Genomic DNA, 15,809 nt, shown 5'->3' on the forward strand with positions numbered 1-15,809 from the left:
CTCTTTGATGCTAAGTAACCAGGTGTTCAGCGCTCATGTATGCCCTTTGATAACTTTCAATTGGAAGGTGAACCTATTACCTATCTCTGCCATCCTCTATTTTGCCCCAAGTCCTTTCATTTCCTAACTCAGGATTTCAAATTCAGTGGAGATACATTTAAGGTTTTTTCCTGCCTTTATGATATGTTATTCATTCCAAGAGAATCAGCAGAAATGGGCAATGGCTGGGATAGATCTGATTTGCTTTGGCAGGTTGTCATATGTTGTGTGCATCCCCCAAGAAAGACAGCCCATCCACCCAACCTTCTCATTAGTTTGGTCAGGTCTCTGACTTCTTCCACACTCTTTCAGTAGAAAAATTATCCATTATTACTGTTATTTGCTAAACTTTACATACAATCTTTGAGTATGGTACTAAGTCTTGAGGGACATGATGATCATAAAGAAGAAAGTGAGGGTTTCCTTCAAGACTAAGTTCAAATCTCTCCCCTCTGTGGTGGGTTTTTCCTAGTCCCTCTCAGGGGATAGTGCCTTCCTTTTTCAGATTTCCTTCCATTTACTCAGTTTATATCATACATGTACCTACTTATATACTGCTTCCTCCTTTCAAATGATGCAGGCTATATTTAAAAAAAAATTTTTTTTTCATAACCCCAGCATTTAGTACAACACTTGGCACACAGTAAATACTTAATAACTTACTCATTTCCGCGTCTTTTTCTATTTCCTATGATTCCTGGTTCCCTGGAAATTACTCCATAGTATTTCTCATTCATCTGGGGACCTGAGCCTCTGGAATGGAAGGCTGGTCTTAAGTACAGAATGAAGGCTAGTCTGAAGAATGGCTGACTGCATTGCTCAGATTGTTAGATTTCTTTGGACCAATCTATAATCTCAGGATGAACTGCAATGAATTTCAGAGCTGAGACTATTCATTCACCTTAAAACTACCTCTGCCAACCTGTCTATTTCTCGATTTCAGTTTCCTCTGGCTCCCTAGAGAATTAAAGATTGGGCATTATCTTCTTGATGCTAAATATATGTAGGACTTCCTAAGGATCCATCATATGAGATCCACTAGGCTTCTTTGTTGTTAGATGGAATGGCAAAGTCCACATATCACAGAATGTCTGTGTGTTATACAATATACTAATTGAGAGGTTAACATTATACTTCTATTAAAGGCTAATGATTAACTCTGAGTTCAAGAACCATCAAGAAGCTCTGGGAAAGCCTCTTGAATCTGAGTATGAAATATCCAGAATGGCACCGGTGGCAATGGGAAACCCAAAGAGCACATTGGTGAATCTTCCTAGGGGAAATAATGCTCACAGAAAGTGGCTTTTTAATAGGACATTGGAATAAAACAGCAAGAGTTTTTCCTAAATTCTCATCAGATTTATGGTGTAACTTCTATTATTCTTTCTTTTTAAAATATAATAATTTTTTCATCATGTTCATGAACTCTGAAATCCCTTTATCTATTATAATCTAATATCTTTCTACCTCTCCCTATGCCTTCTCACTCCAAATCCTGTATTGCATCCTCACCATGACCTCCAATCCCTCCATCCCTCAGTTTTTTCTCAAGCTCTGGGAAGCCAAAGAAGACAAGAGTAGCTGTGAAAGTGGAAAAAAAGGCTTGATCAAGATGCTATATAGGTAAAAATAATAGGGTTTGGCAACTAGTTGACTGCATATGTGGGGTGAGGGAGAATGAGGAGTTGATGTTAATATCAAAATTACAATCCTGACAGCATAGAAAGATGGTAGTAAAGCATCTAGACAGAAATAGGAATGTTTGGAAGAGAAAAGAGTTTAGAGAGGAAAGGTTGATGAGTTAAGTTCTAGATTTTATGAATTTAAGACTTTTCTAGATCATCGAGTTTGAAATGTCTAATAGACAACTGAAGATGAAGTAAAAGCAAAACATAAACAGAATGAAGTTAAAAATCTATTAATGAGTATTCTAAATTTATATCCACAATGTGATTTACTAGCTATTACCTCTACCAGTGATAAAATTCAACAGAAATGATCAATTCAGAAGTCTATAATGCAAGCCAAGCTAAACATGGCTGTGGTTAGTTGGTGATTAACAAATATTTATTGGACAAATGACCAATTAAATAATATCGATCCTAAAAATATGAACATGGATTATTAAAAAAAATCTGTAGATTAAGTAAGACAAGGCAAAGGGAACAGATGAAGCTTCTTTTCTAAGTGCAATAGCTCTTGTTAATAAAAATTTCCTTTTAAGTATAAATTTCTCAGTAGTAATATTCTTTTAATTAGTTGACTATGCTCTGATATGCATATAGGGGCAAGGCTATCTTCTCTCCATATCCCATCTTTTAGACCCTGTGAAAAAGATTTCTAGTTTTGGTTTGTTTTAATTGTCTTTTTCAGTTTGGGGGTCAGTCAGGAGTACCAGGATCTGGGAGTTCAAGCCTTGGTGACCTTAGCGGAGGACCCCTATACTAGAAGTTGTGGGGTTCTCGTCTTGGAACTTAATGAGACTATGCCAAATAAGAATTAAATTCAGCTGTTAAACGAATTCCTTTCTGTTCACCAGAGGCTGATACGTTAGGAGGACTATGCCCCTTAGGATTTCTATAATTTGGAAGTAAATATTCCTTTGTAAAAAGTAATTTGATTATTAAGTAATTAAAGAGAATCAGGGTCCCTCACAAAATTGAGGGAGCATTATTGGTGATGAGCCAAAGGCAGACATCAGACACCACCAAACCCCACTTGAAGTTACCAAAGAACTCTGGGGGAGAGATAAAATATAATATACTTAGCCTTTGACTTGGAGTGGGAGAAAGAATAATCACAGTTATATAATTAGCAAATTTTTTGATGGGGCGTGATTTTGCAGTTAGATGACAATGAAATTCTAGGGTCAACTGAGGTTAAAAAGTGTTTTTTATCTTACAAGTCCACTTGCACACATAAATAGACTGGGTGAAAAATTAAATGAACATTTTTTCCTGTTTCTACCATCACTACTTACCTTCACTTCCTTTTCAATATAGTCATTCAACAGTATATCTGGTTCAACTCTATCAGGCAGAGATAGCACCACAGTATGAAGAGGGCGTCTTTCTGTAACCTTCTCATGGGCTTTTTTATCCCGACCTTTTTCTCCTTTTAGAAAAACTCGCTTAAAGGGCGACACAATTCCAGGCTGTTGGAAAAAAGAGGGCAATGTTTGGCTTTCTGACATTTAAAAATTATTTTATCATAGATAAGATTAATGAATAAGTAATTCAAACTGACACTAGGGGATTCCCTAGTTAACTGTGAACAGGCAATCACCAGGCTATTGGGAAAAAATATTGAGTCTATAATCAACATAACACTGACTTTTGGTCCTCAGCATACAGAATGCTAAGATTAAATGCAAGGCTGTTGGTGCTGCCTTTGGGTTAATAAATAGTTCTTATTATTTAGTTGTCTGGTCATGCTTTTATTAATCAGTTTTCAAAGTATAAGAAATATAGCTGCGAAGAAGGCAGGAAAAAAAGTTTTGCTTTATTTTTTCCCCTGAGGGATCAAAAGTATATACTCTATTTCTCATCTATTTTATTTAGGAGATACTGAGAAAGCAGAGTTTACATAGCCCAACTACTGCAACTATTTGAAAATTAACAGAATGTACCAAGGACAAGACTTCATTCTCACTCCATATTCATTATCTAAATGAGCATTTAGCTCTCTAAATGTAACTGTGAATGTTGCCTAAGGGAATTAAAAAAAAAACAAAACACAACATTGCAGAACAGGGCTAAGTATTTCATTCTCAATGGCACTATAAAGGAAAAAAAGCTGATCAAATAGAGCCTTTTACCATTAGAAAACCACAAGAAATGTGAATTAATCTGGCAAGGAAAGCATTTCAGAAAGCACTTTTTTCTCTTCTCTATGTTCTCTCCCAAAGATCTCAACAACTCCAGTTCAATTTACATCTCTATGCATATTACACGTACTATACACATAAGTGAGATACATAGATGTGGCTATCTACATATAGCTATATCTCTATTATTTCTAACCTAAAACTCTCTCCTGAGTTCTAATCCCACATCACTAACTGACTTTAAACTGAGTATTTCAAACTTAATAAATTGAAAACACAACTCATTATCTCTTATCCCAAAACTATCTTGTGAACCTCCTTATTATTACAGAAAGTACCATTATTTTTCCCTGACACCCATCTCCTCAACTTTGGTGTAATCAGTCCTCAATTCCTCATTCACCTCCAAATATCCAAATCAATTGCCTCACCTTGTTTTAATCTTCCCTGTCTCTCAAATATGCCCTTTTGGTTTTAATTTACATAATCACTTTGTGTTGTTGTTGTTTTTTAAGTTGGTCTTTCCTTAATTCTCTAATCCAATTTCCAAACAACTATAGTGATTTTCCTGAAACATGGGTCTCATGTACATGTCACCCTTTGTACTGTATAATAAACTCCACTGGCACCTTAATATTTGTAAGATTGAGTAAATAAACTTCTCTTTTGGCAATTAAAGTTTATCACAATCTGACTCATTCCAGTATTTTGACATGTTTCTCTCCTTTATGCAATCTATGTCGTATCTCTAATAGCTTTCCTGATGTTCATCATACACTATTTCTGTTTTCCATTTTCTTCACTAGCTGTTCACAATGCATGGAATGCTCTTCTTCTTTATGTACACTGTAGTAACCTCTGTTTTTTCTCATACTCAGGACTAGATTCTCTTCCTTAGGCCCCAGCTCCTAATGTATCTCCATCTCCCTCTCCATCTCTCTGTCTCTCTCTCTCATTAACATGTAACTAATCTCTCCAAGAGAAAGTTAGAAAGTCCTCTTTTTGGCACTGGCTCCTTCTGACTTTTCCAGGCTTTTTCACACTTACTCTCCAATAAATTCTGTGTGATCCAGTTGACCTGGCTGACTTGTTGGTCCATGAATACAACTCTGCCTTCAGACTCTGTGCCCTAGAACTGGCTGCTCCTCATGCCTGGATGCTCTCCCTCCTCACCCAGGTCTCTTTCCTGGCTTCCTTCAAGTATCAGCTCATTCTACAAGGGTTCTTGTCTGGCCCTCCCCAGCTGTCTGTATCTTCCTTTCTCAGATTACTTCCTATCTACTCTATATAGCTTCTAGCTAGCTAGCTATATCATTTTTCCCATTCGAATGGGAAGGTCCCTGAGAGCAGATACTATATCTCCAGCACACTCTAAGTGCTTAGTAAATGCATTTTGATTGTTTATATACATACTATTTTCCTCTTACTGTAGAATTTAAATTGGAGGACAGGGGCAGTTTGGTTTTTGTCTTTGTATTCCTGTTGTTTGGCATTCAGATACTTAGGAAATACTTTATTGGTTGACCAATTGAATAATCACTTCCAATAATTTTGCTGAAGCATCTTGGCTAGCATTCCACAAGTGGCTCCTACTAATGTATATCCCCATAACTCTTTGAATTCTTCATTCAGGAGGCAGAACTTTTATTTATGTCTAGATGAATATCCATTCCTACTTTTCCTACTCTAAAATCACTAAGTTCCCCCCTGCTGAAAAGATGGAATCATCTCTATAATGTACAATATGGACTCTTCTGTTATATTAGCAGTTAAGAAATGTTTATTAATTTGTTGGTTCAAAATTTGTTTTGTGAAAAATTATTAGAGATGGTTATTCAACTGGAAGATCAACACAGTATTTATTAAGCAACCACTGCTTTTATGTTGCTGATAGTAACCAACTAAATGTCTTGATCAGGTTGCCCTACTGGAGATGGAAGTTGTTCCTGAGACCTATTCATTTCCAGAGAGTTCGACTCAATTAACACTTATTACACTTGAACTATGATACTAGGCGTGAAGTTCATGAAGACAAAAATGAAAGTAATTCCAGTCCTTAATAAGTTTACATTTTATTGTGAAGAAACAATTACACATATAAGTCAATATAAAATATTTACAAAGTAACTTGGGTGGGGGAGGGGAATTTAGAAAGATGCAGTGTGTTTTGTAGAGGAAGTAGTAAGGGAGATGAGTTTTGACACGGGTTAGGGATGCCAAGGATGGTGGTGTGGTGTGGGTATATGCAGGGTATGGGTGGTCTTTTCATGCTGTCTCCTCCATTATAAGCTGGGACTTTTTGCCTTTCTTAGTCTCCTCACCACAGTCACAGGAGGAATAAGGAACAAGCTTGTGCAAAGGGGATAGCAAGGAAGTCATCATTCTGCCTGGAAGATAGTCTGGAGGGGCTTTCAATGCTAAATACAGGGTTTTATTTACATGCCAAACAGACAGTGGCCTTGAATGGTTCAGTGTCTGCTTGGCCATAACCCATACAGTGTAAGGCTATTTGACAGGAGTGGAATGACAATTTGGTCCTTGAATTTTTGTTTTCAAACTTGAGATTTATCTTGTATTTGGAAGACAGAGCCTTTTATTAAAGCCAAGCTTTCAATGGCATCATATTGTGACATAGATATGAATTTTGAGATAATTTATTTAGGAGGGGACCTGAAAAAAAATTAGCATTTAGTAGTAAGATGTCTTATAGGACTGTGCTGACAACCAGATCTAACCTAATGCAGACATGTCAAACATTACAAGTCAGGGCTTAATTATTATTTTGTTGATTACTGATACTCAAGGAAGCCATGGAGAAAATATTGGTGTATATTTACACTTAAAAGTGAGTTGTGGGGCATTTTTTTTGGTTTGTTTCTGAAGAGCTAGTTGTTAAAACATTAAAAAATAGGCTAGTTGTGTAAAAGCCTATCAATGTCCATAACCTGTAAGAATCATGGTGATACTAAACTATAAGGAGAAGCCAGAAGGTTTAATAAAGACTCTTATGTGGAAACTACTGTGATTTGGTCTTTAGGTAGCAAATGTACTCTTCTCCTTCCCCTCAACTAGACTATTGGAAAGGGGAGGGTGACCCCTTTAATCCCATCATAAATTTTCTTGAATAATTGCTGTATCATTCTTTTCTCTCAATGAAGTGATTTCTTCATTTAAGAAGAGAATTTTTCATGATCATAGAATTCCAGCATTTTTAGTAGATCTTTGAGTTAATTCTAAGAAAACAGTTTTAGAAGAAATTCCATAGAAACAATGTTATGTACATGCCAAATGAGTAGAAAATTGAACAATATTTCATATGGGTCTCTGCTGGGGCTTGGCTAAGATGTCATTGAAATTATATGATGAAGACAAATTTCTACAGGGGCTATAATCTTTGTAAGGTACTCCCAATATTGAATATAAAGCATTTCTGAAAAAGTTTATTAAAGCAACTTGCTAAAGGGTGAAATATGACAAAGCTTGCATTAATCTGCTCTTTTCCTCAATGTTCAGACACTGATGAAATCCTACGGCAACTAAAGAGATTCAAAGAAAAGTAAGCTATGTTTCCTTCTACTTCAATAAGCTACCCTAAAGCAACTTATATAGTTATATTATAAAGCAGTAAATATTTAATTGCAAAATGATGAGAATCATGACTAATATTTATAAAACATTTCAAGACTATGCATATTATAATACATAATTGTGAAGAGTTGCCTCCCATCTATAAGTTATAAATAATCATTTAAATGTTGTAATGCTTAAACTATACTTCCCCAGTTCCTCAGATTGCCATAACATTTTTAATAAAGCTTAATAAAGTAATTTCTCCTCTATCAGGACTGTCACTGATAAAAAAAAAAAACAGATTAAACTGACTTGAGTTATTCTTTATATAAGATATCCTTATTCACTCATTCAAATTACTGCTCCCAAGGAAATTACAGTTTGTTCCCTATAAGACACTTCTTAGTTGTTCAATTACTATAGACACAAATAGCATTTCTTAACGGCTCACTTTCTTCAAAGGATAGCTAGGTAGCAAAATAGATAAAGTGCTGGGCTTGGAGTCAAGAAAACTCATATTGCTGAGTTCAGATTTGGCCTCAGATACTATTAGCTATGTGACTCTGGACAAGTCACTTAACCCTATTTGCCTCAGTCCCTCATCTATAAAAGGAGCTGGAGAAAAAAATGGGCAAACCATTCCAGTACTTTGCTGAAAAAACCCTAAATAGGATCATGAAGAGTCAGCCATGACTGAAAAACAACTGAACATGTGTGCTCTGAGTGTTATGGATGTAAAGAAAGATAGTCCTGCCTGTCCTCAAAGACCTTATATTCAAATAATGGAGACATTTAAGCAATTATGTACATATAAGAAATATAGAGCATAAATGTAAAGTCATCTCAGAGAATGGGCGACAATGGGAGGAGCTAGAAAGAACTCCTGCAGAATGTAGTAAAAATCATGAGGTAAGAGGAGAATGGCCATTTCAGACATGGGGGACACCCAGTGAAAATGCATGGAGTTGAAAGAGATAGCATTATATACAAGGAATAATAAGAACTCCAGAGCTGCTGGATCATAGACTATATTGAAGGGAGAAGAGTGTAAAAAGACTGGAAAGATATAAAAAAATCAGGCTGCAAAAGGCTTTAAATATAAGAAGAATTTATAGTTGATTTTGGAGTTAATAGGGACAATTGAAGATTATGGAATGGGGAGGAATGTGGTCAGGCTTGTACTCTAAAGAACTTATTTTGGGAACTGAATGGAGAAAATGGTTTAGAGTGAAGAAGAGATTTAAAGCAGGAAGACCAAATAACTGAGTTCTCAAAGGCTCTAGGAGAGCACAAATTTCTGGAACTCAAAATGGAAAGGCTAGTCTAGATATTTATAAGGGCCCAGTTACATTCTGAGTGTCATCATTAGTAGGCTTACAATTAGAAAACAAAATTTTTAAGCATGGTAATCCATGAAATGCAGAAAAATACAAAATGGCCCCAAGTTCTAAGCAGTCCCCTTACACATTAGCAGTTATAGTGGTAGGAGATGGGGTGGAGTGGAAAAAGGGATAATGTGCCAAGAATCACATGATTTTTAGACATCAATAAGCATTAATTCAATTACTGGTCTCTAAATGTGAGAGCTTTGTCCTATGACCAATGACTCAGCACACTATTAGGGAACTGAAAAATACAAATATTTACATACATGAAACCAGAAGATAAAAGGGAGTTGTAATTAAAGAATGGTTTGCCAGTTTTCTCTGGAGAGGTACATAAAGGGTTGCTGAACTTGGTTGGTTTCCTTTACAATCCTCAACACTGTTACTGTTTTAAGTACAAACCATCCTTCTTTCAGTGTCCTTAGATCTAGTCCTGCAGCTCTGCTTTTTCCAGCTTTTCTTTCTGGCTGTTTGTACTACTTCCTCATAAAGTACAACCTTGGCTATCTTGGAAGTGTCCATTTGGGGATCTTCTCTACTTTTTCTCTGTTGTTCTTCTAGCTTCACTGCTAAATGACCTTTAGATGACTTTGCTTAATTGAGTCTCTGTGTAAGCTTTTTGGAAACTTGTTTTTTGGTCAACCATTTTAAGAAATAATACTGTTCATAATCTTCTACCACCCTTTGGATAAATTTCACAAATAAATTTGTTCTAACTCAATGTTTGCCCTTGCTTTCCCTATCGCTCTAACAGACAAAGAGACTACATATTCCCTGGCTGAAGAAGCACGTTGGTTCTTTTGGTCTCACTATATTGTCTGATTTATATTATTTACACTTTTAAAGGAAATGATAGTAGTTTTATGTCACTGTCCATTTTTTATTTTTAAGAGTCTAATGACACTGATAAGAACTCATTTTGGTAAAAAAAAATGGAAAAATGGAAAACTGGAAAGTAGCAGTCTTGCAGAAATTAGTTATGGACTAATATCTTTTTTTTCCCTTTTAGTTTTCTAAATACATGTGAAAATAGTTTTTAACATTCATTTTTGTAAGATTTTGTATTCCAATTTTTTTTATCCCTCCCCAAATCTGATGTAGATTATACATGTACAATCCTTTTAAAAATATTTCCATATTTGTCATGTTGTACAAGAAAAATCAGACCAAAACAGAAGGATCCACAAGAAAGAAAAAACAATTAAACAAACAACAACAACAAAAAAAATATGCTTCGGCCCACATTCAATTTTCACAGTTTTCTCTCTGGATGTGGATGGTATTTTACATCCCACATTTATTCAAACGGTATAGAACAATATCTTACACCATTTACCAGTATAAAGTCAAAATGGATATATGACAGATATAAAGGGAGATAATCACAAGTAAGTCAAAAGAGCATAGAAGGTATTAGTCATCAAATTTATAGATAGGAGAATTTATGAACAAGAGACAATTGTGGGACATAAAATGGGTAATTTTTATTACATTAAATTAAAAGGACTTTATAAAAATGAAATTAATGTAGCCAAAATTAGAAGGAAAGCAAAAAATTGCAGAAAAAAATTTTATACAGTTTCTCAAATAAAAGTCTCATATCTTAAATATATAGAAAAGTGAGTCAAATTTATAAAAATGAGTCATTCTGCAATTGATAAATGGTCAAAGGACATGAACAGATAGTTTTTAATAAAAAAAAACTATAGTCATATAGAAAAATGCACTGTCATTACTGATTAGAGAAATGCAAATTTGTAAAACAATTTTTGAGGGACTACTTCACACTAAGGAGATTGGTTAAAATGATAAAAGGGGGAAGATGACATGTTGAAGGGGATGGGGAAAATTGGGCCATTAATACATTGTTAGTGGAATTATGAACCGATTCAACCATTTCAGAAAGCATTCTGGAATTATGTCCAAAGAATTATAAAACTGTATATCCTTTGACCCAGCCATATCACTATTAGGTTTGTTTCTCAAGGTGATCGGGAGAAAAGGACAAGAACCTATAGGTTCTAAAATATTTGTAGTGGGTCTCTTTGTGGTGATTATGACCTAGAAATTGAGGTGATAACCATAATCTGGGGAATAAGAAACAAGTCGGGTTATATGATGGTGATAGAATACTACTGTGCTATAAGAAATAATGAGCAGATTGATTAAAAATACAAAATCATATGAAATATTTAAAAGGGAAATGAGCAGAAAAAAAGAGAAAATTGTATTCAGTAGGAGCAATATTGTTCAAAGAATAATTGTGAACAACCAAGTTATTCTGAGTACTATAAATACTCAGAACAAGGAGATCCTATAAAGGACCTATTAACAAAAATGCTGCCCACTTCCGGAGAAAGAACTGATAAATAGAAGTATGCATAATATGGTTTTATATATATTTATAGATATGAATCAAATGGTAACCTTATCTAATGCAGGGTGGGAAAGGAGATAATTTAAAATGTTAACAAAAAAATAAAGAAAAAAAGTACATCATCTGCAATTATTTTCATAGTGATCTTTTTACAAATGCTCACTATGGAACAGTACAAAAAGAGATGATTAAATGTTCTATGAAATTTGTTCTTGGTATATGAAAAATGAATGAATGAATGAAAAACCAACAATTAAGCATTTGATATGTACCTGGGACCATGCTAAGTAGTAGGGACACAAACACAAAAATGAGACAATGCTTGCTTTCAAGGAGCTTACATTTTGATTTTTATTGACCTCATTTTCTTTTATATTATTTATATTTCTCAAACTATCTCTTTCCTTCTCAGAGATCAGGGAGAAACAGCATAGTTTCTAGAGATCCATTTGGAGGGTACAAAGTCCTTTGGGAAGGTGAACAATAGAAAAAACTTTCTCCAAAAGTTCTAATGTCTCATCTTGACTTGGAGGTAATCCTGGATTTTTAAAGGTAATGCCAGTAGAGTGGTAGCTAGGTGGCACAATATAAAAAGCACTGAGCCTAGAATTAAGAAAACCAAAATTCAAGGTTAGCCTCAGACACTAGCTGTGTGATCTTAAGCAAGTCATTAAATGAGGATAATCACAGCACCTATGTCCTAGGATTATTGTAAGGTTCAAATGAGACAAGTTGTTAGAATAGTGTCTGGCACATAATACATGCTTAATAAATGCTTGTTTCCTTTTCCTTCCCGGAGCAAGTTCTGGCAGATTTCATATTAAAAAGGCCTAGAAAGCACAGTTTTGGTAACAAACTATGTCTGCTTTCTGAGGATAAGCCTAGCAAAGCACAAAGAGAATCTTCTTAACAACAGGATGGCCATTCAATGATGAATTATATGGCTAAGCCAACCCATAAGAAAAGAAAAATACAAAATAGCTCGCAGTCCTGTGTAGTGAATGCTCTCCTGCTTCTACAATGACACAAGCAGGATAGAGACTACAACTCTGATTTTGTTGGTAAAGATAGATAAATTTGCTTTATCAATGCTGGTCAGTTCTTCCTCTGCAACTTAAAATCTGTGAAATTAATCACTTGTCCAGGGTCACAGAGATGGTAAGTGTCCAAGGTGATACTTGATACCTGTCTTTGTGACTCCAAGGCCCTCTACACTAGATGCCTAAGAATTAGTTATTGTACATTCACTGACTATTAGTACTTTAAATGTGAGACCCCCCCCCAGAAAACAAAGGAAAGGTAGTCTTATACCCCTTAAGAAAGTTAGTGAAATAGAAGATCCATATATAACAAAATATCCATAAAAACACTTTTTGTAGTTGCAAAAATCAGGAAACTAAATGAGCACCTATTAATAGAAAAGTAGTTGAGGTATATGAATTATTGAGGTGTATAAATATAAGGTAATAATACTGTGCTAACAATAAACAATAATTAAGATTTCAAACAAACACAAGAAAACATTATTATTATTATTATTAATATTGATGAGGCAATGGGGTTAAATGACTCATCTAAGCTCACACATCTAATAAATGTCAAGTGCCTAAGTCTGAATTTGAACTCAGGTTTTCCAAACTCCAAGGAGCACTCTATCCACTGTGTCATCTAGCTGCCTCAAAAATGAGTACTTATAATGAAGTGATGTTAAATGGAGAAATTTTAACTAAAGGAATCAATAATCACACTGACAATACAAAGATTGGTAGCAATACTAAAAAGCTGCCAGTCAAACCAAGGATGTGCTTAGTAAACATTTAACACCAAATTTTAATCTGTATTATTAACATTTTCTTTGATCACTTTCTTAAGCCTAGGCCATAAGTGTTAAATTTGGTCCACTAAATTAGAATGTAATTAGGAAATGCCTAATAAAGTAAATAAAAATTGAATATAACACAGGTAATGTTGATTTGATTTCAATTTCCCAAATGGTAAATGCTCATAATGAAAATTTAACCATCAGCTCTTTCTGACTGGTATAAGCTGACTCCAGCATGCCCCTAAGTCAAATTCTGAAGAAACAAACATTTTCAGTTGAGACTTAGTGAAGAGACTGGGTTATGAATATAGAATGCAGTATACGTTGTGTAAATATGTATAGATGTGCAATCTGCAGGTTTCACTTAAAAAGCTACTCTTTTCTATAAATAAAGGTTTATTTTGAGGGTAGAATAAAATAAAAATAATCTGTGAAATCAGAAACTACCAATAAAACTCTGAAAAATAAATTTTAAAAAATCCTTGCTGCTGATAATAGCAATAGCAATCATGGGTAGTGATGGGCCAGACTAGCTTCCTTTAAAAGAATCACAAGTGTCTTTCTACATTCCTAAGTACGTAAAACATACTTGAAAAACAGAACTACTGAATATAAGGTATTGTGATAAAATAATTTTTCACTTAAGTTTTCTTACTAACCATAAGCAAGTCAGTAACTAGCTACTGTAAAATCAATGGAGATATCTAGCTCTACTCCCAGTGTTAACTTGCTAACTTGCAAATCCTAGCTTGGGATATAAAGCTACAGAGACAGATCTTTCCTTTCCAGCCATCTGTTCTTCCTTCCTTTCTGCTTTCCATAAAATTCCCTTGATCCATCCCACTCAGGTAATTACAACTATATAAATTTGCTACTCAGGGCTCACAGATTTTTTTATGCACTAAACCTGTGCTCAGAGCCCATACACAGGGTTTCTGCTACCTACGAAACTCATTTCTTTACTGTTCCTTGAACAAGACATTGCTCCCAGCTCCAGGAATTTTCACTGGCTGTTTTCCCTATGCATCTCCAATGTCCTAGCTTCTTTGGCTTTCTTTCTAGCTAACCTCTTACTTTCTACAGGAAGCTTTCCTCTTAATTCTTGTACTTTACACTATTGGTTATCTTGTATATAGTGTGTTTATAAAAAGATGTTTGCATGTTGTCTCTCCAATTAGATTGTGAGCTCCTCCAAGCTAGGCAGAGCTTTTATGTGCTTAGCACATATGCCTGACACACAGTAAGTGTTTAATAAATGCTTTAATTGACTGCCTGTCCAATGGGGGAGAGAACAAATATAGGGAAATATGTTCAGAAAGGGGTGTTTTGGTCTGGAAAGTTATAAATATGATGAATAGAGCCATAGGGGAATAAATTGATACTCCCTGTTTGTCTAAATTTATAACCATTATTTCTTTTACTGCAATACTATTCCATTACATTCATATATCTCAATATGTTCAGAAATGGAAAGGGGAATTAAATAGGGGCAAGAGGGGAAGAGTAAACATAAGGTGATTGGTGAAAAGTCTGTTGGGAAGTTGTGAATAATGGATGAACATTTATTTGGTTTCCACAGTTATAAAAATTAAATTAGAGAAATGAAACTTAAATTAGAAAATTGAAACCCACAAGGACATCAAAGAATACTCAGGGGGAAGTTCTCTCCCAAAAGAATATAAGAATGGAAGCTCCTTAGGAGCAAGATCTGGCTACATAAGAAGAGGTGAGATTAGGATTAGGACAAAGGAAGTCTTGGAATTTATGTACTTTGTAATTCCTGGCAGCAATTGCCTGAATGATGAGGGCTGTGCCTGATCTCCAATTCGGACTCTGAACTTTTGATTCTGGTGGTTGTGGTCATACAGAGTGAAGTATATAGATGACTATATCCAAGTCTAGATGGTGGATGGTATGAGACAGCTCCCACTCAAGAGGACTACAGTACATTGACAAAACTGTCCAAGGATCCATTGATAGGTACTAATGCTATTCATGACCATCAATAACATGGAAAAAGGGCCTATCAAACATGCATTTCCTCCATCTGTAAAGCCAGGCTAGAAACTTCAAACAAAAATCATTTTTTTTTCTTTTAAAAATATTCCTGATAGGATTGGATCAAATGAGAATTATGGGCTGGAGGGGAAAGGAAGAGGTGGGAAATGGGGAACAGGGGTAGGGATAGAATATAAAAGAGTCGTTAGATGCTAGGCTGAAGAATCTGTATTGGGGGAGTTAATGAAAGTTTCTGAGCAGAAAAAAATGACATGGTTAAAATCCGTGCCTGAGAAAGTCTATTTTGGCAATTTAATGGAAGGTGAACTGAAAAGTGAAAAAACTGAAAAGTAAAGGAAAGGAGCTCAATTAGACAAAAGTCCTCAGGGAAAGTGATAAATCCTGAGTGATCTCAGAGAACCTATGAATCAAGGTACAAAAGCATGTACTTCTAATACAATGCTGGGTTTCTTTTGGGGGGGAGGGATGTTAGCTTCCCCGCCCTCCCCAATCTTCCAGTTTATAGTGGAATTCCAGGAAACAGAATAAAAAGGAGATAGAGCATAAGGAGCCTACAACTCAAGAAAGAAAGAAACATTTGTTAAGTTTTCCAGGGTAGCAAATTAAAAGATAGCTAAAATTTCCAGAAATGATAATTAGGTTGTTAAAAAGAAAACAACAGCAGCTATCACTTCTCTTATGCTTTAAGTAAAGTTTACAAAGAGTTTTGTAAAATGTATCTCTATTGGTCACTGCAAGATGAATCCTCTGGGGTAGGTCAATGTCAACAAA

General features: G+C 35.1%; 1 protein-coding gene across 2 annotated transcripts in view; it reads right to left on the reverse strand.

Moving 5' to 3' along the window:
- CCM2 (CCM2 scaffold protein) overlaps window positions 1-15,809 on the reverse strand; it is a 131,048-nt gene that overhangs the window by 33,306 nt on the left and 81,933 nt on the right. For both annotated transcript variants that reach the window (XM_051984743.1, XM_051984752.1), the window contains exon 2: window positions 3,020-3,193. In XM_051984743.1, coding sequence (XP_051840703.1) covers window positions 3,020-3,193 — 174 coding nt within the window. The remainder of the gene's footprint in view (window positions 1-3,019; window positions 3,194-15,809) is intronic.

The sequence above is a fragment of the Antechinus flavipes genome, chromosome 1 (assembly GCF_016432865.1).
Source record: "Antechinus flavipes isolate AdamAnt ecotype Samford, QLD, Australia chromosome 1, AdamAnt_v2, whole genome shotgun sequence".
NCBI classification, from domain to species: Eukaryota; Metazoa; Chordata; class Mammalia; order Dasyuromorphia; family Dasyuridae; genus Antechinus; species Antechinus flavipes.